Source organism: Cuculus canorus, chromosome 1 (genome assembly GCF_017976375.1).
Source record: "Cuculus canorus isolate bCucCan1 chromosome 1, bCucCan1.pri, whole genome shotgun sequence".
NCBI lineage: Eukaryota > Metazoa > Chordata > Aves > Cuculiformes > Cuculidae > Cuculus > Cuculus canorus.
This window is the reverse complement of record NC_071401.1, coordinates 124,624,143-124,650,812: the sequence shown is the minus strand read 5'-3', so window position 1 is coordinate 124,650,812 and position 26,670 is coordinate 124,624,143. Positions and strand designations below refer to the sequence as shown.

General features: G+C 40.9%; 1 protein-coding gene across 2 annotated transcripts in view; it reads left to right on the top strand.

Moving 5' to 3' along the window:
- The first annotated feature begins 750 nt into the window (after positions 1 to 750).
- WARS2 (tryptophanyl tRNA synthetase 2, mitochondrial) overlaps positions 751 to 26,670 on the top strand; it is a 49,293-nt gene continuing 23,373 nt past the window's right edge. The window contains exons 1-2 of one of the 2 annotated variants that reach the window (XM_009556825.2): positions 751 to 2,208; positions 26,263 to 26,520. In XM_009556825.2, the coding sequence (XP_009555120.2) occupies positions 2,155 to 2,208; positions 26,263 to 26,520 (312 nt within the window). In that variant the 5' untranslated portion in view covers positions 751 to 2,154. Of the gene's footprint in view, positions 2,209 to 26,129; positions 26,180 to 26,262; positions 26,521 to 26,670 lie in introns of those variants that run through there. The other variant, XM_054055804.1, reaches the window with a different exon arrangement.

Here is a 26,670-nt window from a genome sequence, read left to right as displayed (position 1 = left end):
GTCTGGGAATTAAACTAGGTAGAAATTAATTGTAGGGAAACACGGATCCTTTACTAAGCGACAGCATGAAGGAGCATGTTAAACCTCATTGTTACTTATAAACCTCATTCATAACTTCACTGTTACTTTTTTGCCTTGCGTCTGTTATCTGGTGCATTGGAAGCAACATAGGCATAAAAAGCAGATTTGGGGTCACATTGTGTCAGGGGAGAAAGATGAAGCAAGCTGCTTTGGCCTTGCCCTTTGGGACAAAGCAGGATACATTCAGGGCAGAGAGCCGCTTTTCAGGTTTTTCTGTAGGGTAGTTTTCACTTTAGGTAGTGTTACCGTAAATATCAGTCAAAACAAAACTCTCCAAGACTCCTTCTTAAGTTTTAGAAAGCAGGCACACTTTATTCAGCTCTGGGTGCATGTGGGATCAGCTCCTCCTAAGACACGCATGCCCAGATACCAGCACTGGAGTTTTTTATCTTTTCATGACATGGATACATATCTTATTTTTCAAAAAGGCTTTACATATTCACACTATTTCTTGGAACTAATCTTAATAATCGCACACTCATTATGCTTGGCGTATCTACTGTAGGATCTTTCTGGTGGTGTTCAGGACTCATGTCAAAGTAACCTTTTTGTCCGGCTAGCATGTTGAGCGTCCTTGGTTAGGATGATGTCCTACATGTTCCCTCTTCAAGGCTGATCTCCAACTGGCTGATTCTGGCTTCCAGTCACAAAGTACTCCTTCCTTTCGATTTACGCAACTGGAGCATAGAAGGATACACATTAGCAATCATTATTATATATGGATACACATCTGTACAGGCTGTCAGTAGTGGGACAAGTAAAGAGAATTGAGCTGGGCACCGGCAGGCATCCTCAAGCAGGGCCCAGGCGGTGGCTCTCTCCATGGAAAGGCTGAAGAGGGTACAGTCAAGGCACCCTGATGGGTGCAGAGGTCAGGGAGATTTCAGCAATTACAGGGGCACTGCTGGGGGCACGCTGCTGAGAAGGGCAGTTTCAAGGGCACTGAGCACATTAGGCATAACCCATGATAAAAGGGAGGTGATGCACTGATGATGATACCGAGAATGCTAGCAAATAAAACTCACTTAAGACTCATTTTGGAGTTTTAGAACACAAGCACCCTTTATCATGCTTGGGCAACACAAGCCAGCGATTGTAGCCAGGGGCCTATAAGAAAGCTGGAGAGGGACTATTCATAAAGGCTTGTAGTAACAGGACAAGTGGGAATGGGTATAAAGTGGAGAGGGGCAGATTTAGGCTTGATAAAAGGAAGAACTTCTTCACCATGAGAGTGAGGAGGCATTGGCACAGGTTTCCCAAAGGGAAATTGTGGATGCCCCATCCCTGGAGGTGTTCAAGTCCAGGTTGGATGGAGCCCTGGGCAGCCTGACCCAGTCGGAGGTGCCCCTGCCCATAGCAGGTGGCTTGGAACTGAATGATCTTTAAGGTCCCTTCCAATCCAAACTATTCTGTGACTCTATGATTCTATGATCTCCATTAATCGTGTGCAGCAAGACAAGAGCTGGGACAGAACAGATTCCCCAATTACATGCATATGGATAAATTCTCTCAGAAATCTTATGCATGTTCTATTACTTTCCAAGGTCTAATTTTAATGTTATTATGAACTTCACAACAGCCAAATCATTTGCTCATTTGGAGCTCTGCCTGATCATTTGCTCATTTGCCAGCTCTGCCTGACCTTGCGTTTGAGCCAGGGAAAGGCTGGAGACAGAGGGTATTGCAGAGGAAGAGACACCTGTTCAGCACAGACCACACTGAGCACAAGGCGTTATCAGCTCCAGAGGATGAGCAGTGTCTGAAGAAACACTGCTTGAAAGAAAACATGCTCTCAGAAGGACATTCTGTCTGACTTTCAATAAATACAATTACTTAGATGAAATGAATTTTAGCTTAAATTAAAGATATTCCACTTTCCGTAACAGTAACCGCCCCGATCATCAGCTATGCCTCCACGCGCTCCCGGCAGCCCCTGCTCACACTACATCGCCCCTGGGCTGCGCACGCGCACTCCCGCACGAGCCGAATACACTACAGAGCGCATGCGCTGGCAGTTCCGGGTTCCCGCCCTCCTTCTCTTCCTTACCGACTCCCCCTCCCCCCGCCTTTGCCATGGCGACACCGAGTGGCCTGATTCGCGCCTTGCACCGCGGGACCCTCGGTCAGGTAAACCGGCCTGAGGCATTTTCCCCCCACCCCACGTCCAGCCAGCTCCCCTTCCCGTCCTCGGAGACTGGGGCTGAGCCGCGCGCCTGCAGGCGAGACTGGCCCAGCTGCCCCCTTGCAACCGCCAGGTTCCGCGCATGCGCAGGGGGCGGGGGCAGGAGAGGGACAAAGGGGCGGAGCCAAAGCAGTGGCTTGGGGCGAGGGGGGCGGGATCAAATCTGTTTGAGGGCGTGGCCGGGGGGGCGGGGGTCAAGTAGGTGGTGAAATGGGCCAGGGAGAAGGCAGGGAGAAGGCGTGGCCAAGTTGGTGAGGAGCGTGGTCAAGGAGTAGGCGGGGCTAATACGGTGAGGGGCGTGGTCAAGTAACTGGTGAACGAACCCGATTGGGGGAGCGTCCAAGGCGGGGGTGGGCGGGGTCAATGTGTGCTGCGGGCGTGTCCAAGGCGGGGAGGGGAGGGGCGATGGGCGGTGGTGCTCTGGCTGACTGTGGCTCTTGGGTCGCCCAGCCCTGCTCCTCCCAGCTTGCAGCCGGTTGTCTCTGGGCCCTCGCAGCCGCGGGAGCACAGGGGGCGTAAAGGCAAGGGAAGGAGGGAGGGCTGAGCCAGCGAGCGGGGTTTGGAGGCGCTGCGGCTGCTCTGGCCGCGCCTGTGGTCGTTGAAGAGCTGAGGTACCACGGGTACCAGCAGTGGTTTTCGCTGTTTCCTTAGAGCGTTATCTTCTGATTTTAAGTGTAGAATCATAGAATCGTTTGGTTGGAAAAGATCTTTGAGATCATCGAGTCCAGCCGTACCTGTCCACTGCTAAACCAGATCCCAGGCACCTCGTCTGTCCATCTCTTAAACCCCTCCAGGGTTGGGGACTCCGCCACCTCCCTAGGCAGCCTCTGCCAGTCCTCAATAACCCTTTCAGTGAAGAAATTTTTCCTTATACCCCATTTGAACCTCCCCTGGCACGACTTGAGGTCATTGCCTCTCGTCCTATCACTTGTTACTTGGGAGAAAAGACCAGCACCCACTTCACCACAACCTCCTTTCAGGCAGTTGTAGACAGCTGAGGTCTCCCCTCAGCCTCCTCTTCTCCAGGCTAAGTAGCCTCAGTTCCCTCAGCTGCACCTTGTAACACTTGGTCTCCAGCCTCTTCACCAGCTTCGTTGCCCTCCTCTGGACACACTGCAGCACCTCAATGTACTTCTTGTAGTCAGGGACACAAAACTGAATAGAGTATTCAAGGTGCAGCCTGTGTACCTGCAGGGTACAAACTCCTGGCTTCTCCATCAGGAAGAAAATTCCGCAGAGGTGTATGAACATTAGTTAGAGGATGTGTGTCAGCCCTCTGCTATGGAACTTGCACAAGTTCAGAGGGGTGTGCTGGTGTTTTAATTGCTTAATGTGTTTGGGATTTTCATTGTAACCATAAGGAATAGGAGCTCGGCCCCCATTCTATTACAAAATGGAAATAAAGGAGCAGTTGATTACAGGGTTCATGTTGCATTCATCACTTCTACGCTGCTCTCATGAGACCTCACCTGGAGTCCTGCATTCAGTTCTGGAGTCCTCAGCACAGGAAAGATACCGATCTGTTAGAGCAAGTGCAGAGTAGACCACAAAGATGATCAGACGACTGGAGCACCTCCCATATGAGGACAGGCTGAGAGAGTTGGGTTTGTTCAGCTTGGATAAGAGAAGGCTCAGGGGAGACCTTATAGCAGCCTTCCAGTAGTTAAAGGGGGCTACAGGAAAGCTGAGGAGGAACTTTTTATCAGGGAGTGCATGAGGTAATGGTTTTACGCTGAAAGAGGGGAGATTTAGATTAGATATTAGGAAGATCTTTTTTCTTGTGAGGGTGGTGAGGCACTGGAGAAGGGTGCCCAGAGAAGTAGTGGATGCCCCATTCCTGGAGGTGTTCAAGGCCAGGCTAGATGGGGCCTGGTGCAACTTGATCCAGTGGAAGGTGTTCCTGCCCATGGCAGCAGCGCTGGAACTGGATGATCTTTAAGATTCCTTCTGACCCAAATCATTCTATGATATTTGGGAAGATGCCCTAAGCAATCAACCAAGTCAAGTAGGAATATAGTCAGCGGACATGTTTGTAGGCAACCTTCTTCATTAAGTTTTCTGCCTGTAAATGGCTTGCCTTGCCAATCTAAGTTTTCAGATTGTAGTCTTGTTTCTAAAATGCATGGAAGAATTATGAGTCCATCTTTTTTCTTTGGGCTTACGTTGTGGGTGGCGGAGCACATCGGTGCAAAGAAAAAAAGAGCTGTAATTTGGAATACCGAAGTGTAGTTCTGAAATAAAACTTTGGGATATACCTTAACAGCAGCAAAGACTGATGGGAAGGCAAAATTTTTTTAAAACTTCTTTAGCTCAGTCTTCAAAGTTTCAGTGTCCCAAAGTTAATTCAGGATAATCTGAATCTATTGACAAGTGAGTAGTTAATAAAAACTAACTGGAGATGATGTTTTACTTTTTTAAGATATGTTAAATTTTTTGAAAACTTTAAACTTAATATAAAAGTTAACATTAAATTATAAGTCAAGACATACATTTAGAGGTAGATGAATAGGTGATCCACAGCCAACCATAGCTTTCTGAATATTCTGTAACATTGCCGTAGACCTATGCACTGCATCTCCATATGCAGCACAGTCTTTTCACTCCACAAACAATGAAGACAATACAGACTGAATGTTAGTGTTATGACGAAGCTAATAGGGGTACCCCACAATCTAATGGCACAGAGGGTACTGTCAGGAGTCTCATTTTTCCAGCTGTGTTACCTCAACTCAGAAAAATCTAAACCCCTTAGTTCTTTTTAACTACAATATTCTGGTTTCATTTGTTGGGCAAGCAAGACAACTTAGCAGTTTTGACTGCATTTTTATAAATGAATGGAAGGATTATTTATTAAAACAATTTGATGACAATAATGCATCATTTTAGTGAATGTTTGTTTCCCTTAGCTAAACAATTGGCTTTTGCATTAAAATCATGCTCACATTCATATATCATCCAAATCCTGAATGGCATGCTGTGTTTCTATAATGGAATTTATTCAGAATAGGTGTCAGGGTAGGTGTGTCTCATGTTCCTTGTGAGGGGATATAGGATAAGTAAAAGACCAAAGTTGGCTTTAAGTTTCTTGGTGTTATCTGTGACCTTGCAGCGACTGAATTCTCTGTTACTCTCAGCCGTGGAGTTGTTATTCTGAGAATTTCAAGCTAACACATACATTAATAAACAAAAAGCCAGTGTGTATAGCGGTAAGTCTGTGTAAACTACAAGTTGCAGGAATGTTTAAGTGATTTTAGAAGTAGGATTTCTAAGGTTAAACTTAAGTAACTGAAATATGCATTAATTTCTTATCAAGACAGCTAAGAGCATGCAAATAACCTTGATTCTACCCTTTCTATTGAGGAGGTAGAGTGAGGGAAAGAGGGAGAAACTGTTGTCCCACATGAAACTTTCATAACCAGTATTTTACTTAGTAACTGTATATGTCCTACTAGGTGTTACTGTGAGGCATGTTACTGTTTCTGCTTATATTTTTTTTTGTTTCAGAATTCATTTATGTATAAGACTGCTTTGAATTTTAACCATCTAGAAGACCTAAACAGTCTTGACATGGCATACTCAATAAGCTTGTGTGTTTCCCTTCCTTTAGGTGCCTTGCTTTCGTTTCGCTCGTGTACCTAAGTCTTCCTGGGTTTTTAACACTCAAAATTTGAACAGTTACACCGTCCCTGTATTACGTTTGCCAAAGCAGACAAAACACAGATCTTGCAAAGATGCCTCAAACTAGTCTTTATTCTTAGAACAAGAACTGCAAAGTTCCTTGAAAAATATTGAAAGGGTTTGCATACACTTACCTTTCCAGCTACTCATGGTAGCACTTTGGTATCCCTTTAAGTGTCCTAGCAAGTACCCTCCCCTGCCTTTATTCCTCTAGGAGAGGATTCTAGTTTATCCTGCGTCATAGAGAAATCTGCTCTGACCAGACTTGGCTCTGGTAAATTTTAATATTCACTCTGACATGAACTTCTTTCTTTGCCATCTCTGAATTGCTCATCAGATCAAGGTAACTCATCAGGCTCTTTGTCACCTTGTTACTGTTACCTGATAACCTTTAGATGTAATAGGTCTGAGAATGTACTTCCTTTCTATTAGTTTTTAAATGCTTTAATTTAAAAAACAAGCGGCCTGAAGTTAGTGTTGGTTATGTAACTTCATACCACTCACCCCCAAATAACAGTAGTAATTTATGTTGTTTCTCCAATTTAAAATTTTGTGAATCCAATATGCTGTGGACTTTTGTCACTTTTCTGTTTGACTTTATGTGTCCCCTTATGTCTGACTGGAAAGCATAGCTCTGAAATTGAAGTGGTACTTAAATGCTTCTTCGAAAGATCTGAAGGAAAAACTAGCTTCCTGATTTGTGCTGTTTCTGTTGTAGCAGACAGCTTGGAACACAACACGTATTTGCTGGGCACTAATAAGGAATATTCAAATTTCAAGCTGGAAATGTGTTTGTCTTCAGGCTTGAGCAGTATATATCTACTGGCAGCCTTACAGTTTCGATGTTTAAGCATTTGATACTGCATCCATAGATATCAGAAGATATAATTTCTGTGGTTCCAGTTTTATATCACCATAGAGCACAGTTCATCATTATACTGGATTTATCATGCTGTGGAGAAGTTCCTCTGTACTTTTTGTTGTATGTATTTCTAGTACGCAATTAGAATATGTAGTTGTAATATATGTGGTTACAAAGAAAGTTTTGTGAGATAGATGAATTATATTTTGGGTATCTTGACTTTGAAGAGCTTATTTTCAAATTGCTTGTTTTACTGCTCTTCAGCAGTCTCTAAGCTAGGGTTATAGAAAGTCATTTCATCATGTCTGTTTCTTTGATAAGACACTCTTAAAAAAGGCAACCAACAGGTACTCCAGGGAATTGCTGATAAAATTCTGAGAAATCCAGCTATGGCATAACCTGTCAGCAAGAAAATTGGTGTATGACCTGATAAACTATGAATTAGGTTTAGTCCTGTCAGCACATCTCTAGAAGTTGTTGCTATCAATGTAAGTGTTGTTAAAACTTACTAAGTCGGTCATCACATTGTGTCAATTAGTGAATTTCATTGGTTAGCTGTTACATGAGTATCTTCAGCTGTTAATCTGTGTAGTCCCACTGCTGCAAAACCAAATCACTTAAGATCAGAAGTGGACAGTGGTCAAATCCCAGCCTGTGTAAACTTTCTTTTCTCCAGCTCAGATCTTTATTCCTCACCATAACAGCCGCTGATGAAAAAAATCTAAGGAAGTGAATGAAGTAAAGATAAGGATTGTTTGTGCTTAGATGATTAGGGAAGAAAATCTTGCCTGTCTGCAGTACTACTAACTGCAGAGCATTTCTGTACTAGTGTGAACTCAAGCTCTTGGACCAGGGTATCTCTCTTTGTCCCCGTAATGGACTACTGATTTGTTCAGAGAGGAGCCTAGGCAGCATTGCGTATGCTCTGTTCAGACTGATCTGCATAGCTCCTGATGCATAGTGTGTTTGAGACATACCAGAAGGTAGTTCACTATCTTCACTGTTACCCCAGTGAAGTAGAAGAATGATGAGGTCTGACTTTTGATTATAGCCTTATGCATCACTAGATGGCTTTCCAGGCTCCCAGCTGGAGACCTACTTTTAGATGCTATTTGCCTTCCTGAAGAAGTCAGGAGTCCTTGGCACCATTTTTCTTTTTCAGTAGCAAAGTAGTTATCATTATTACAGTTATTGTCAGAATACTGTAAAATCCATGTTGCTTTTCTTCATGAGAGCATCTTTTAAAGAACGCATTAACCTTTCACTTTGCTGCCTTTTCTTCTGCCCTGGTCTTCCCTCTTCAGCAGGTAAGACTTCCCTGGATTTCACACCTCATTTACTACAATGGCTGTATCATTGCTAAGCTGATTTTGATATCCTACAACCTTTGTATCTTGTCAGCTCTCACAGGAGTCTGATGCATTGGAATGTGGATTCTCTTTTACCTTTATGTGATACCGAACTGCATCTTCCAGCCATAAGGGTTGGCATTTTTTAACACAAAATCCTATCCTCTTTGGTGCTATAATTTGGTGGTGCTTGTTTGTTTTTCTGGCACTCGGAGCTGGATTTTCTATAATGAAACTGAGGACAGTGAGTCTAATAGGCACTGTTCAGGTTATACAAAGAGAAGATTGGTTTGAATTCCACAGTCCCAAGGATGCTGCTTCTACCTCTCAGTGAATGCTGCACAGAAAACATCTCAGGTGAATGTTTAGTAAGCACCACTGCAAGTACGAGACCTTCAAATCCGAGGAACTTAGCTGTAATGCTGGTAATCTTAGCAGCTCATTTAATAATGTTCCTGTTTATTTACCTGAGTTAATATCTGAAAAAAATGCCACAGGACAGATCTCTGTAGGTACTGCTTCTCCACCTTGCTTTATAGTTTGTGACCAAAAGTGGTGCTAAAATCAAGATGTGTTTGTTGCATCTTTCTCTACTGTGACAGCCTAATGGGTCTCAAGGACAAAGTTGGACTTGTCTGGGATGCTTTGCTCTTAACAAATCCATGTTTGCTGTTGTTTTCCTCTAGTTATCATCTAGGGAACTGCAGATGTTTTTTGTTCACTGGGCACTGATACTAAGCAGACTACCTCCCAGACTGCTTCTCTTTTCCTATATTTTTGGAGACAGAAATCACATTTGTCCTGTTTTGATCTTCTGATACTTTGTTCAGGTGTGTTAAGAATGAAATGCAAACAATTTAAAGGCATCCATGTGCCTATCTTGAATTTGTTGCTGTCACATAAAGGTCACCTTGTTAGCGATTGTAACAAGCTGTACACATACACAGGATCCTGCAGCAGGTCCACTTCAGAATGGCTGTCCCAGCAGTCATGTACTGAGATTGATGGATGAACAGAGAGTTTTTTAAGTGCTTGCCTTAGATTTATGATTGTGACAGTCTCCAGTATAGCATCTCTTTCTTCTAGAGAACCTGAAGTTTAGAGGTAGCAAAGAGCTTTTGACTGAGAATAAAGCTGGAAATGAAAGCAACTGTTTACAAAGGTCTGTGCTATTTCCTGGTGTCAAAATAGGGCCATTCAGTATGTTGTAATCTGTGGGATGTTTAGGCAAGATCTAAATGACTTGAGAAATGAGTTCCAAATACAAGTAGCCTCTATGTGGCTTCCTTCCTTCCTTCCTTCCTTCCTTCCTTCCTTCCTTCCTTCCTTCCTTCCTTCCTTCCTCCCTCCCTCCCTCCCTCCCTCCCTCCCTCCCTCCCTTCCGCCCTTCCTCCCTTCCTCCCTTCTCCCCTCCCCTTTCCTCCCCTTCCCGGTTGGAATGGAAGTCTTTCCTAATCAAGCATTTGGTTTTATTTTAATCACTACATAAGTTTTGTTTAAACCACTAGGGAAACTGACTTATCTTTCAGATAAAGCATTGGAAGTGTTCTCTATGCCAGAATGAAACCATTAGCTGTGTATCATTTTCAGAGCTGAAGGGAAGTTGGTATGCAGTGAGAATACACATTTCTTGGGTCTGACAGAACTCAGATTTCCACACAGATTTACTAGACCTTTCAGTTGTAGAGAGACTTCTCCTAAGCTGTGTTGCTTAATGCCTTGTCTCTAGTGGATTTTGCCCACTGCTGTAGTTGCACAGGAGAGAGCCCCCATTGTAGACAGAAATGAAGGATCTTTGAGGCGTGAACGGGTCCTATTCATTTTCCTAATGGAGTTCTAACAATAAAGTCTGGCAAATGTAGATTGTTTTAGCAGGAAACAGCCCTTTATTCTGGCATCTTGGCAGGACTTGGGTAGAGTCCCACCATTCTTTTCCCTGCTGGCCCTTACTTTAAGTCTCTTGGCTGAGCCTGTTTTTTTTCTCTAGAGGGACTTCTGTTTTTATTAACTTGTTTTTGTACAGTGAGTTTAATGAAAGATGCTACTCTGGCAGTCCTGGATGTTAAAAGTTTTCTGTAGCTTTCTCTGGTGCATACGTTGGATAAACATACTGTGAATTGTAGTGGATCACCTCTGTCTCTAGACCACAAGCTGGGGGTCTTGTTTAATGCTTTTTTGTTGGCAGATAGAATTTCCATTTACTAATACGGCAAGTGCTGTTCTAGACATTCAACAATTACTTTTTCCATGACACAAGTTGTGGTTTATGCTGGGACTCCAGGGTTAGATGAACAACCATTCTGTGGAGTTGACTCAAATTACAGTGGAATTAGAAGTTGAAGTGAAGAAACCCTTAAAAATTAAGTCAGTTAAGTTACCGTAGATCATATCTTTTTTGAGCTCTGCTGAGTTTGTAACTAGCAATTAAGATAGTTTTCCTTTTGGTTATTTGAGCCCTTGACTGTTAGTAACTGTAACAATACCATTCTTGGAGTTCCCAACTCAGACAAATCAAGTAGCAGATTTAATCATTTTCTGTACTATGCATCCACTGGACAGGATTAAACACACTTTTGTTACCAGAGACGTCCACCTTGAGAGTTTGCAGAAGTTCTCACTGCAAGGGAAAGTAAATATATATATGTATATATGTACACACACACACACACACACACACACACACACACACCCCCCTCTCTATATATCTCTATACCTATATCTATGTCTATATCTATATACACACACAGAGAAATATACAATGAAGTATACGAGATCCAACACAAAAATACCAGGACTAACCCTATAGCTCGGGAGCCAAGAGTGGGTGGGGAGAGATAAAGTGATTGTTATAGAACATGTCCTAGACTGTCACAGTGAGACAAGGCTCAACTCAATTGTTTCACTCAGTATGAGTGGACACATGTTCAAATATAGACATTTTCTTACCCTCAGTTGGAAAATGTCAGAGTGCAAAGAGTGACCAGTTAGTTAACTCAAGTGCCTTGTGAAATTGAAGAAATCTGTGGTGGAAACGTCTCAATTATTGACTGAGGCTTATGGTGATGAGAACCCAAAGATTAATGCTCAAAGGAACCCATATTTTGTCTATAGAAGATGTTAAAGTAAAAATGACGGAGATCCTCAACAGCCTTTCAGAAAATGATCTGTGGAATGGCTTTGAACACTGGCAGCATCGTATGCAGATGTGTGTCGACTCAGAAGGGAACTATTTTGAAGGTGATTTTAGTTAGTTTTAATTTGTTAAATAAAAAGTGTTACAGGCACAGTCTCTTTTTTTTTTTTTTTTTTTACTGTTTCGTTGGACCTTGTATGTACTTTTCTGTTTCCTTCATCCTTGTGCTGAAATGTAATGATACCTTAGTCTTTGTAGTATCCTCCTTACAATCTCAATGCAGAGCTGTTAATCTCATTCGGAAGGTTGTTGGTCAGCATTCAAAAACACTGAATTGTTAGCATCTTCACAACTTCCTTGGCTCACCATCATCTTTTTTGGTTTTGCCAGGTATGTAGTTCTGACTTTGGTATCCACCACATTATCTGTGCCTTAGAAAAAATAGAGCAACACTACCATGTTAATAAAAGACTCCAGGCTTTCTGGTGATCTCACCAAAGAGTCACATAACAACTATTTCTGTTGCTTGCTTTCACAATTGTAAATAATATCACTGTCCTTTGGCAGCGAGATTGCTCGCGCCTGTTTTGATCTTATCCAGCATGAGGAACAGCCCTTTTCAAGGATTCTTCCCTTAATCCTAGGTCTCATGGGCATTTGCTTTTCTGCTTACAGCATTGCCTTTGACATTAACAACGTCGAAGAAATATTGGGAGGTACAAACTTTTGATGACAGAACCAGGTTATGCTATCTTTCCTAAATATAATCATTTCATAGCCACATCAAAGTTTCTTTCAAAGGTGGTCTTTGACTTCTACTTGAATTGAGTTATCCACTTGCAAATATTTTTCTTGAAATCACATACTTGCCAAGATGTGGAGAGGCTTCACTTAATAGGCATCCATAGGGTGCTTTCCGTTTGCATTGAAGAACAAAACAGTTTGAAACATTTCAAAGTCTCTTTGTTGCTTGTGTAAAGGGAATGAGAGGTCCGGCCCTCTGAATTCCTCACTGAATCTCATTTTGCATCTCTGCTGGCAACAAATTAGCCCATGGAATTGCCGACACCAAGAATGAGTACACATTCTGTTCTTTACACTTCTACTGTTTTGTTTTGATTTTTTTTCTGGAAGACTTCCACATTTGACATCTTTGCAGAATTAAAGTGAAGTCAGCACTTCATGTGTTCGTCAAGCATTAAGCCATGTCAGAACAGGCAAAGGTGCTGTCACTGCCTTCAGGGGAACATTTTTACAGTTGGCCATGCAACATTGATTGTAAGTCTCTAGTAGAATACTTGCCAGTCCTCAAAGAAAAATAAAGTATTACATATTTCTGGGATACTTTCAGTACAAACAGTCGGCTTCTTTTACACTGATTACACCAAACAGTGCATCCAAATTGAGCGTTAGTAATTTGCCTGCTTTCCTGTGGGCCAGTTTGAATAATACAGGTAAGTTAGCAAGGAAGATCTTATCTTTATAACAAAGCAGTGAGTGTCACACATGAACTAGGGAACTTTTCATTTCATGTTCCATGGCTCAAGGTGTGTAAAAAGCAGGACTGCGATTACAGTATGCTGTGATTTGCATGGCATATGCTGTGGCATAGTCTCATAGGTAATGTTCTATAAATTGCGATGTGCTTTAGGTCTTAAGCATGATAACCTTTAATTGTACTGCTACAAATCCTTAATTGTATTGGTTTTGGTTTTACATCCCTTAGATGTTAGTGACCAAGGAGCAGACTTTTTTTAAGTGGTGTTTTATTGCGCTAGTGACTGAGGATGCTGGTGTACATTAGATATCAGTTCTACAAAAACTTCGTCTCGTGTAACCAAAGAATTTGCTTTGCATACAGAAAACTTCATCACTTGTAAATTTAGTCTGCTTGTTCAGTGGGAATATAGACGCTACTCTCAACCTATCTTCAACTCAGTCTCAGATTAAATTACTTAGGAAGAGAATATAGCTTTTATTGACCATTTACTTTTTGTGGTCAGTGCTTGTACCTAAACTAGGGCAACCAGATGAGGTTCTCTGACCCTGGACACAGGAACATGCCTTGGCTGCATCTTTGAGGTAAACACCAGAGCACAAAAGAACATCTCTGTTTTTGTCTTTGTTCCCCTCATCTCTAAGTATTGTCTGTGTTGAGAAAAAGGTTTAAAAATTCTGTAGAAGTCCCTGATACAAGTATGATTATTATATCTAAAATACTTAAATTGGTAGAATTCTTTTCAGCATAAGAAGCAGGACCAGCTCTAGCATTTTCTTTGTGCATGTGTGCACCCTTAGGGAATTTGCTGTCACTTCCAAGTCCTAAGTTCCTCTCAAGAGCCATTAAGTGGTTTTAAAACTTTCCTTTTCACCTGACATGAATTTCAGGCAGTGACCACAACGTGAAAATTTTTCAACAACTGTGTTAACTTTTGCCTCGTGAAATGAAGCCAATTTTTCCTTGCTACAGGAAATTGCCAAATAAAATAATGGAGAGGAAATTAACTACTCTTTGAGTTTCTAAGACACTATTCTGAAGAACCATCATAATTCCAAACAAAAAAATATTTTTTAAAAATACCCCTCCAGATGTAAGTCAGTAGTCTTCGCTTATATCCCGTAGGGTAATCTTGGTAGCAAGCAGGCTCCTCACTTGAACAAAATATATTAAAAAATATAATGAGCTGTCTTTCAGCTAGAGGTCAGTGAAGGAGCAAGAACGGTCAGAAGTTTTCAAGAGATTTTGATACTACTGTGATCAAAACCAAAAATTTCTCTAATTTCTCTAGGAGGCAAGTATTTAGTTATGGAGGCATTCTTTAGCTTTTTGTTTTGTTTTGCTTTAAGGTTATGATGGTTTGGGTACTTAAATGGTCTTGTCTATTAACATATAATCACATCAGCATTTCATATATCAAATATGATATATTTACTGTCAGGGTGGTGAGGCACTGGCACAGGTTGCCCACGGAAGCTGTGGCTGCCCTATCCCTGGAGGTGCTCAAGACCATGCTGGATGAGGCTTGGAGCAACCTGATCCAGTGGAAGGTGTCCCTGCCCATGGCAGGGGGTTTGGAACTGGTTGATCTTTAAGGTCAATTCCAACACAAACCATTCTGTGATTCTATGAAATAACCTGTATTTAAATTTTAGAACTACAATGTCCTTTTCCTTACATTTTGGCAATAACACCTGTATCTTGTCGCAGAATGAATGCTAACTCTTCACTTGGTGCTGCTATCAGTTTTATTCTATTGAGGCAGTGTACATTTCTGAATGTGAGTATGCACCAGTTTACAAGTATTAAATGTTAGCCTGTATTTCACATCTTTTGACAATGTGGAATGTTTTTTCAAGGCATGTCAGTGTCCAGCTGCTACTCATGAAAAGGCCTCAATTGTTAAATTCTGTTAAAAGCAGGTAGAAGGATTTGAATCATGAAATGCCATGAGATCTAGCCTAATAGAATTCTAATTTCTCTTCCATTCTCTTTGGACATAACACTTTCACCTTAATCATGCCTGTATAAGATCATAGACTCAGAGCACTAGAAGAGACCCAACTAGAGGTGATCTGGTGCTTCGGCTGGCTCAAAATAAAAATTAACTGCCCCTGCATCTTTATCAACACATCTTGTCTGTTGTGTTTTGTTTTGTTTTTTTTTTTTTTACAAAAGAACCTCCCTAAGCACTCTTCTGAAATATTTTCTTTTTCTTACTGCTGGAAAATTTTCTGGTCTGAATCCTTCTTTCTGCAACTTAAGCTTATTTTTTCTTACTCTAAGAAGTAAGCATGGTCCCAAAACTCATATGTAGAAGACTACGTATTTAAAGCATGTTTAATGCCTTGTCCCTCCACAGTCTCCCTTCCACTGGACTAATCCTCGTTTTTTTCAGGCTTTCTTCTTGTAGTGTTATTTCTAGGGTCTCTCATTAGACTTGATTGTACTTCTATGGCCTCTTTCTAAAACTGGTTTGAAAATAGGACCTAAATGTCCCAGTGCTCCAGCTTGAGGCCATCCTAGTCCTGAGTAAGATCAGCAAATTGGTTTCTGTCTTCTGGATTTTAACCCTGTTCCTATATTCCTGTGCAATTTTTGCTGTATTTTAGAAGTGTGATAGGTTTGCAGCAGCACAATATTGATTCATACTCACCTTCTAATATGTTACAAACACTAGAGCCTGTTCTGCAGTTGTTGCCTAGACAGCTGTTCTGTTTCCTGTGTTTATGCAGCTGAGTAGTCCATAGTCTGTATAGAACCATGCATGTTTGCCCAGTAAATAGCATACTGTTTTTTCGGGAGTTTTTCAGGATCCAGATTACTAAGGAAGATATTAAAATATTAAATAATACTGGACCCAGGAGAAAACCTGCAAACCTGTATTTGGTATGTCTCTCCACAACCACTATAAGCCAAGCCATCAATAAGTGTGGTTTGAGGTTTTCTGTCCAGTTCTACCCTCCCAGCATATATTACGCTCTAGGTACTGTTTCTCTAGCTTGAGGGAAATTGAAGTAATATCAGAACTTAATGAAAAGCAGGTTACAACCTCTAGTACTTCTCCATTCTAGCATCTTTTCTACTATAGAAGGCTATTAGAGTGATCAGACATGAATAGTTCTTGAGAAATACTGCTGTCTGCTGTTTAGACCTGCAATTTCTTCTGAATTCTCTATTTCTGTATTTTTCCAAGAATCAAAGTTAAGCTCACTGGCACAGGATAACTCCACTCAGGTGAGGTCTCAGCATGGAGCATGAGGTTCTCTGCTCTCTCCCTGGCCTGCTGCTGCTGTGCCACTGTGCTTTCTGTCAGCCCATGGGGCTGCAGCTGGATCAAGAGGAAGGCAGGCCTGGTGGGTGCTTTGAGGAGCTGTTTCCAGAAGGCATCTCTGCCCTCAAATTTTGTTTGGTTGCTGCTGGTTCAGCTACATTGTTCAACAGACAATAAAGTAATTTTTCTATGTGTTTATGTCTTAGAGGGTGTTCTCCACAGTGTAATAAGTATGTGTCTTAGTTTCCTGTCATTTTCCCTTGTGCCACCTTCTCTAAGCAATGCCTACAGTACTGTAACTATCAAATTTTCAGCTTCAAGCGTTGTGTGCATCATCTAATGGATTTGGAGGCAGCACATACTGAACTGGCCTGACTTTCATGGGTTGCCCAGCTAGCCAGAATATTCCTGCTGAAGGTTCAGCAAACTTAGCTTTCATTGAAGCCTCCTGTCAGTGAGGCAACTAATTTGGTTTATCTCTTAGCACCTTGCTTCTGTGGTAGTTGTAAGAACATTGCATTATCAAATCCATTACCCTTTCACTGAGTCTGGATGAAATGGGCTGATAAAGCCTGCAGTTAATATTTGTGGTTAGGTAGTTTGGTTGAAGAAGCTTTATGCGTTAGCTTAAAGAAAGTAAGTGATTTGGTAATAGTGCAGCGTTGGGGCTAATAGGCTGCTGCCTGCATTGGACTATTTGAAACCATTAAGAGCAGCTCTGTGCATGTCTTTGAAAATCTGGAAGTGCAGAAGTCACACAAGTTTCAGCATGCATTGGATTTGCTCTGGAACTGCGCCTCTTTGGGGTATGCCTCAGCTTTGAACAGATGCCATAGCATGCTGTCCTTCCAGTTGGTGTGGAGAACTGTAGGGAGCACAGCACAAAAAAATAAGACTGTCTGGCGGTGTCCTTGCTAACGAAGACATCTTGGTTTACAAGAAGATTGGTGACCACCATTGGCTGCAAGCAGACCCAGTGCTTGGTTCCTTCCCCGACTGTGCACAAACCCTTCCCACTCTGTCAAATGTTATCACCTCTCCTTGCCCTAGGACTTCTGCAGAGTATTTGAGCCAGTTCTTCTGTTTGGTAGACCACTGAATGCGTAGAAGCCCCTTAGCTAGAGTTTGTATGACCTGTTTCCTTCAACACAGGAGGGAAGGGTCCATGAGCTACCTTCTGTTCTGTGGCAGTGTGAACTGCAGCAACCTGCTGTAGATAATCCGTGCATCTGTCAGTACAGCTGTCACTAGCACATCGAGTGGCACGTGGAGCTCATAAAGGCAAATGAGAGAATATATTTGCGGGAGGCAGCATACCACATTAAAGGATCTGTTTGCTTAGTCATCTTTAACAAGGCAGCATGAGAGGGCAGCCTAAACCAAACTTAGTTATACTGTATTCTTTAGCTAGCCCTAGAGGGCAGAGTTAAATTTATAGGGTAGGGTTAGTAGGTACTATAAATGTTCCTCCTTTAAATGTGTTTCTCATTTTAAATATAAATATTAAAATCTTATTTAAGTTTAAGTATAATTGCATTTGAAATTCAAGAAAGGGGTACCAGACAATGCTGTTTAAATCTTAATTTATTTCAGTTTCTGAGCAATGAGTTAATTGTTTCTCAGAAACTATTTATCTGAAAACTTGCTCTGGTCTAAATGTTTCTTTCTAATTTAATGTTAGCTCTTTAATCCCTAATTTTAAGTATTAAGCATGATGAAATAGCATTTGTAACATGTGAATATGATGTATAGAATTACTAGATCAAGATAAACATGGCTTAAGGGTTTCTACAGCAAGTTTGCAGAGAATTGCTTAAATAGCAGTAAATGAAGCAAAGTCTGCAGTACATAAACTCCTTCTAAATTTCCCTTTTCCTTCACTTTTTTTCTGTCTCTAGTAATATTAACACTTAAATTGTCCCAATTAGGCTTTAAAATTTATGTTTTAGCTAGTAAAATCTGACTTGTCTGGTTTCCCTTCATTTTGCTGCTTAATAACTGGCTGAAGACAGGTTTGCTAAGCCAAGATTAACAGACAAGCCTATCATTTTAGCAACAAGAACTTTGAAGTTGCAAAGTATTAATGAGGGAAATTAAAGAAATCATAGGCAGAGGCAAAAGATGCAGCAGTTAGGGACTTAGGTCAGCCAAAGAATTTCTTTTGTTTTAGAGGCTGACGCAAGTTTTTGGTCTTGGGGTTTTTTTCACTTCCCTTTTTGGTCCCTGTTGGGAGGATCTTCATGTTTGAAATTTCAAGTTTTCCAATTTGTATGTTTTATTCATGTCTGTATTTGCTTAATGCTGCTCTTTCTTCCCTTTACTTTCCCATTTTCTTTTCCTCTGACAAATTTGAACTTGCTTCAGTTTGGGACAGCTAGGGCTAAGTGAACCACCACAGATAAAATTATAACAAGAAGAGCAAAGTCTGTGAATGATCCTTTGCTGTTTCCTGAGTCATTCCAGTCTCATTAATCAGCCCTAGTGCAGTGGAGGCTGTGTGGTGTGTTGTGTCGCCAGCACAGCAGCTTCTCCGTCCCTTTCCCCCACCCCCTGCGTGCCTACACAGTGGGGAAAACTAGAGAGGGAAGCCATCAATCTTCCCTGTCCTAGATGTCAGCAGTGATTCTCCTCTCGATTTCCTGCTCTTTCCGTCGTGCCCACCACCTGTGTTTAGAATTAGCTCTGATGCTGCAGATCTCACTCAGCTCTTCACCTGTTCTGCCCCGACTAAATAGCTGTTAAAATAAAGCAGAGAGGCTAAATGCTATAGCATGTGAATAGTAATCACCACTGTGGGTTGTGGGGTGATTTCTGTTGCAGCTGCTGTTTTACTGCTGCTATTCTAATACTGTCATAATTTTCTGTAGTGAGGGTTGTTTTTTTTAGTCTAAAATGCCTTCCCTGTGTTTCAGCCCAAAGGTGAGCTTGTAAGCAAGTCTTAATTTGATGCAAAAATGAAAATATTTATTAGGTACATTATTGATAGAGGCATAAGCCTATCTCACATCAGTTAGCTTGCTCAGATAGCTTTGTTATGAACAAGTACAAAGAAATTAATCAGTGTGAAGCCTTCTCTTACCCTCTTTTACTCAAAGAATGCAATTAGCAAAAGGCTCTTTAGGGGTTGATTTTTATACCTCTATATCTGGCTAGTGGGGTTCTTGAAAATACAACTGTCTGTCTCCCCCATCACCTGGTAAATTGAGAAACCAAGATGTTCTGCCTCTGTACTTCTAGGGAAGGATCAATCTTGTGGGCTTGTATGTTAAATAATAGATCTAAAACAGACTTTAACCAGCCTAACTTTAATATATACTTTTATGTAGTTGTACAAATGTTCTCCTAAGCAGTCCTGAGAACTCCCTGTCTATTGGCAACTCCCTGTCTATTGGCAGCTTTCTCCTACCTCCTTGACTGGATGCTACCTTTTTCTGTTTTTGAAAACCCACACAGAGTTGAAGGTCTTTATAAGGCATAAGGCGTCCTTATAATTGTAACTTGTCTGCTGTCATTTCAAGTGTATGATGACAGTTTTTACGTGGAGTTGTACAGAAGAAAGGCTCTGAAAACATAAGCCCTATGAATATTTTCACTTGGTTTTATTGAACTCTTTTGTAAAGTGGAGGAGCTGTATTGTGACTGATTTTACTACGTATTTGAGAAGTTGTTTTCTGTTGATCATGCTGGGCAAATACATGTATTCCATGGGTAAATAATTGTATTCAACCCTAACAGAATTCATAAAGCTAAACATGACAAGTATAGTCAGGATACTAAGAACCGGCTAGTGACATGGGGTGTGATCTGCATGGATCTTTTCAGTGTGGATTGTCAGCACTTTCAGAGACTTTAATTGGTTTCTTCTTTTGAATTAACACAATTTGAGGCTTCCCAAATCACTAGTTACCTCTCAAAATAGCTGTACTTTGTATCCATGGTTTGTGTTTGAGTATGAGGAGAATTTCAGGCTTGAGTTTGCCTGGAGTTTATCCTGATCGAATTTAAAAAACAACAAAAAAATCTTCTTGGTAAAGTCTTAAAAGTCTTTTCTTAAAATAAAAACAGAATGAAAAAGTGTAACTTCCTATAACTGTAAAGGAGGCAAAGGTAGCTTCTTATACTAAAAATCAAAGGGACATTTAGATTTTAAATGCTGCAGATGTGGTGCTGAGCTTATGGAAGGAGCCCTGTAACTCTATGGTTACAAATAAATGCTTTCAGCGATGGGGTTGTCTTTTGCTTTCCATTTGATTTTTATTTTGCAAAAACAGTACTAGATTTCGGTTAGTTGTACACTTCCATGCTTGTTTTTAAAGGAATCTTGAACTCTTGCTTTCCAGAATCTCAAATGTCTAACTTTTAAGATAGAGATGTTTTCATGGATTTTTCTAAAGAAACTATTAATATTTTAGTTTCAGTTTTTAAGAATGTAAATATTTTGCCTGGTTAGACCTTAAGCTTTTTTAATGATATCTTGTAGCTATTGTGTTGGTTAGGTATCAATTAGATATCCCAGAGTAATATGTACTCAAATTGTACAGATATTTAAACTAGAGGGTATTAATATGGAAAATTTGAGTCATCTGAAAGTCGTGGAATGAAATAAAGAAACATTTTCAATAGCTGGAGATGATTTAAGTCATCCTGTTCTAGAGGTTGCAAAAAGCTTTCTAAACACAATTCGAAATGCAAAAATCCTAGGTTTTAGTGCTGCTGAAGGTCTTGGAAGCTTCTCTGTACACTCTTCAACAGCCAAGAGTCTCCCATGTGTACTTTCTGAGGTGTCCATTTTAATCCCTAAAACTGATTGTCCGCCTTCTCCAGGTTTCCTATAAATAGCTAAAGGTGTTTTCTAATACAGAATGGCTGACCGTGCTTAATGATTGAAAGCAGTTTAGTTACTAAGGGCAAAAAACAAACTGAAACTCAATCTAAAGTGGCTGTATTTTTTGAGTCCCTACTCCTTTAGAGAATTTTTCCTTTGGTAGATTGTTACAATCATAAATTTTAGGCAGTTTGCATGTTTTTTTTAAAGATTCAGTGGCCCTCAAAGATGGAAGATTCATTGGTCTTCAAGTCAGTCTGCCCATGTCATTTATAACATGAGAAAATTGTGTATTATACATACATTTCCATAGGTAACTGAAGAGCAACATCTTTACTTTACTGATATTCTTCGTAACAGCATGCTTGTCTAACTGAAAAAATTTTAACACTCTCTTTGCTCTAAAAATAAAGATGTTCGTAATAGTCTTTGTAAGACATGCGAATAGGATTTCCTTAGCTCTAGCACTTTGGTTGTGTTCTCCAGTTCTGGCACATTTGTCTGATGAGGGGAGAATGGCTGCATTTTTGACTGCCGAATTGAGCCTCTGACAATTCTAGAGGTGGGATGTATGAGAAAAGCTCTGCTTGGGCCCAAAAGAGCAGCACTGGATTTTGGAAACTCTGATGTTTTCCAGTATATCCTTTTGCATTGAAAATGGATGTGGCCATACTGCAAGGTGCTGAGGCAAGACTGTAGCCATCCTGTTTGGGGACAGGAATGTAATGCTTATTCCTGATTATTTAAGAGCGTTTGGATGTTGACAGTTTTTTAGTATAAGAAGCAGCAATTGTTCATCTCATCATGAAAAAGGAGGCTGGTAAGAGAACACCTGAACCTTAATGGGTTTTGGGCCAAGCTTCATATAGAAATGCTGCTGAGAAAGGCATTGTGGTGTTTGGAATTGCCATGGAGAAGTCTTATTGAGAGAAAACAAATAATAACTGTTAAAACATCTGTCAAATACCATGCTTTTAACAGGAGTGAAGATTAACATGCAGCACTACTGTTGTAGGTGCACACACCACACAGAGTTAAACATACGAACAGCAGGCTCACACTGTGCTTACTACAGATGTCTGAATGAGTGAGTGCCTGTGGGCTGGAGCTGCGTGTCTTGTGGCTTTCACTCTGCTCCATTGGGAAGTCTTCACTCCTTTTGTTTTTATCCTTTTCCAACTCCAGTACTTTCGAGCACACAGTTCCCATCCCCTGACCTAACAGCTCCATTGAAGTGCATTCCAGCCCCATGATTTCATGGTACCAGGCAGAACTCCCCTGCCACGCTGCTATGCTGCCCGCTGCTTCTCACAGAGTGAACAAACAGGGAACATAAACTCTCGCCAAAGGAGCAATGTTCTGTGTATATTTTTAGTGCTAGAAATCCAGGATTCATTTAAGGATGTTTTGTGTGTGGGTTTTTTTAATACAGACTTCTGCTAACACAATGGAATATTTCATACCACCCTCTTTGCTCTAACATCCCATGCTTTAAATGGAATCAAAGGAGTTAAAGATTAAAGACTTCTAGTCCACTGGTCCCTCAGCTGAGAGCAGGTTTGTTCTTTGTACTATATTAGCTAGTGTTTTACCCACATGCAGCCTAGCTCAGTTTTCGTTACTGGATTTACTTGTTTCTGCAAATTCCGTGCTTAGGTGAAGTAATTGCTGAGCTTAGGCTCGGTATAATGCTGCTACTGTTTCTTTCTCATGTTTAACTTGGTATTTATTGCCCATATACTGAACATACTTTTTATAAGTAGTTGCTTACTATTTGAACATAAAAGCACTATTAAAGATACCGTGCTCATTTTCACAGGTATACTCTTTACTACAGAGACAGAGAACTTTGTTGTCTCTTTATAAGAAACTCTATCCATTTTCCATTGTACTTGGGTGTTTTCTTTCCAACATGTAGCATGGCACCAGATGCTAACTGATGTAGTATTACTATCTTACGCTCATTGCTACACTGCAAATATTTGGAGTTAGAACAGAATTAGCATATACAGTTTGTGTTGAGACACTGATGTCTTGTATCGGTGAAAAACATTCTCAGACTGCCTATTTAAATGTCACTATTGCATTGTACCATATATTTGAGTATATTATACTCAAAGTAGGGGACATAATTTTGCCAATACATCCACTACGTTCGTAGTGACATAATCTACAGAATGGGCAGTGATCTGGGGAGGAGTAAAGGCAGGTAACAAATATGTTGTGAGAAGCATATGAAACTGGGACTGCAGCTGCAAGGAAATGGAGTCTGTGGGACGTGAAGACTGATGAGGTTTGTAGACAGAACCATTCTCTGCAGGCTTAGGGTGCCATCTCTTTATGGGTCAAGATATTGGCACGTGAGCTGATCTGTGCTGACTGCACAGAGATTCCCACTTTTTGGTGTAACAGACCCCAGGGGGTAGAGCCGTTTCTGCACTGAACTAGCACTAGTTTCTGTATCTCAGAAAAAAGAAGCAATAATCAGGAGACGTTCTGGGTGATGCTGTCTTTCTCTAGACTGCAGCTGAAACATGTGCAAGTTTCTGCACATGGTCATCCTAACATAGTATCATCATAGTGTCATAGTATAGTTAGGGTTGGAAGGGACTTTAAAGATCATCTAGTTTCCAAGCCCCCTGCCATGGACAGGGACATCCCGCTAAAGCAGGCTGCCCAAGGCCCCATCCAACCTGGCCTTGAATACCTCCAGGGATGGGGCAGCCACAACGTACGTTATTTGATGCACATCCATAGTGGATTTCTAGGCCACTATAAAGTTTCTTTGCATTTCTAGCAGTGCAAGTGGGGAACATTATATATAAAGTCACTGTAGTTAAGGCAGTAATAGCTTCCTTACTATATGGCATACTCTATTCCTCCTTACTGTCGTGATAAATCATGCAATAGCTCTTCTGGGAAGCACAAGTGGAGTAGGGAAAGAAGATAGGAACATGGGAGGGATGAAACTATCTGATAAGAAAATGAAGAGTAAGGCTGTAAGAAACTATAGCCTGTGTAGAAGAGTGTGGTTTAAACAGGCATACGAATGGGCAGCGAAAAGCAGGAAGCACTGCAGGGAGAAATAATTGTGGGAGGGAGCATCAGCATTTGAACTGAGTGAGGGGAGACAGGAAGATAAGAAGAAATATGGTCTGACAAACAACTAGCTGTTCTGGGATCCCTGTAGGGGTCAAAACACCATCTTAGAGATCATCTATTTATAGCCTTATTTTCTCTTGAGCTCTTATTCTCTGGTGAAGGGCAGGAACATGGGAAGCAAAAGACAAATGTTATGCCTGTAAAGTGGCTGTTGCATTGCCCAGCGACTGCTCACAGTGGAAGCCTAGTGAATCCCAAGTTTCTAGAAGACTTCATTTATGTATGCTGGGATTCTGCATGCTTCCTTCTTTAGTCCGCACCTGGCGTTTCTCAGTGTTAAGAAGAAGCTGACTGCAGTCCTTGGGCCAGGTAGTAGTTTAGTGGGAGGCGAGAGGCATCTACGAGCAGTGATAAATGCTCTGATGTAGATTCCTAGGAAAACAAGGGATGAAATGGCAAAAAGGGAGTTGAATAGCATAATTCCATGGAGGAGAGAGGCATGACTGGTCAAGGACTGGAGTGCAAGAACTGTAAGTTAGAACTGCTGTTGGAAGAAATGGTCTGCTTGTCATTGCAGTCGCTGTCCTGCAGCTCCTGTGCTGGAGGTTCTCCAAAACCACGTAGAAACTGATTCAAAAATATACCTAGAAGTCAAGAAGGTATTTGAGATGGGGTGAAGGGTTACCACCTGGACTTAAGTGTGTAGGTATTTGTAAGAGCAGGAGAAGCCAGCACGGGTGCTAGTCCAAACCTGCTCTTATCTGTCAGCACAAATACTTAAACATTGGATAAGAAAATTGTCTTGATCTGAAAACCAAGCTTACTTTGAAAGCAAAGATAATTTTTCAGCAAATTTTGAAGGAAATGGGCTAGGTTTTTGTGAACTATAAATCATGCTTAGAAAGTAAAAAGTCTTATTCAACTTGGAAGCACTTTTATTAATTTTTCTTGAAACTGGATCAAAGTGAATTATGTCAATTTGAAGTTCCTTTTTAATAGTTCAAAATAATGGTACTTGGCCTTGACTTTTGCTGCCATTTTGTGTGGTTTCATAATTGTGTGACTTTTTTTCTCCCCCATACATCTGTAAGAGCTTCACAGAAATTAAAACAAACTACACCAGTAAATACTCTCCACTTTTAGATGTTGCCTATAATATTTAGCAGGAAAAAAAATCATGCAGCCAGAGGCACAGTGAAGTTGATGTTCCTGCCGCAGAGCAGAGTCTGAGAATTTTTATTTTGAAGCTGGGACTCCCTGCTGAGGTTGATGGGACCCTCATCTATAAGTGGAGCAGTCTTGCATGGTCTTGGAACTTGGCATGTAGCAGGCATTTTCACATAAAGCATTGCTGAGTTACTTCTGAATATGGTGGAATTCTTTGGAAGGGTTCAGGGAGGTAATTGATCATACACTGACAGCTTAGAGCTTTGAGAAAATGGTCAGATGAGGGGTTGGGATGCAGGAAAACAAACTTTCCAACATGGTAACTGTAATTTAGCCAAGCTATACATGTTTTAAACTTTTTAATCTTTGCTCACAGCCTTTGCTTCTTAATCAGTTTTGGCTGCTTCTCTGTGAACCCACTTCAGATGTTGACATTTTACTGGTACTGATGTATGCACGGTATTCAAGGTGTCATTTTGAGCTATAGCTGTATTCTTTGTAGAACCCTTTTAGAAATTTTACTGCTGCCAAGATGAGTAGTTTCAGAACTTCAATAATCTCCTTCATTATTCTTTGACCTAGTCCTAGTCAAGGTCTAGGTTTCTTTCAGGAATCATTCAAAATGTTGTTTGCAGCCAGAAAAATAAGACCTCAATGTTCATGGAAGTTATGATGGCAATCTGCTTGGATATTGCATGTGTTTACAGCAAAAATGTCTGAATGTCTTTACAAGATGATTCTAAGTTTCTGTATCAGAGTGGTTTATGTACTAAAGAGAAACATACAGCTATGGCATAAAAAAAGGATGAAATAATCTCCACTTGGTTTCTGAGATCTAGTTTTCACTGATGTTGTTTACAGCTATATTTGTTTGCATATGCAGCCTGACAGCTTAAAGTTACACATGATGTCAGCTTCTCTGCAATAAGATAGAGTATTTTCACTGACTTATTGCAGTTATTTTTAGTCAGTCCTGAAGTAAGGTATACATGAATACACTAATAGGAGTAGAGATGAGACAGGCACAAGTGAGGCTTTATTCATAACTTTAAAATACAAAAGAATCTGACAAAAAAAATCAATTGTTAATTTTACCAATGCTTTGTAACAGAATATGGTCATGGATCGGATTTTCTCTGGTATTCAGCCAACTGGGACACCTCATCTGGGTAACTACCTTGGAGCCATTCAGAACTGGGTGAATCTGCAGGAGGAGTGCAACTCAGTGCTATACAGCATTATGGACATGCATTCTCTCACCATGCCGAAGGAGCCAGCTGACCTGCGCCAGAACATACTGGACACCACTGCTGCCATCCTTGCCTGTGGTATTGACCCAAAGAAGTGTTTCCTGTTCCGACAATCACTGGTCAGTGCTCCTGTTACATTAGAGTTGTTTCTCATTGAGTGGTTTTCCAGGAATATTCATGAATGAGCATAGCATAACAAAACTCCTTAAACATCTTTGTATCAGTGGTCCTAGCAAATGTTAGCTATGTTGGATTTCAAACTTATCTCT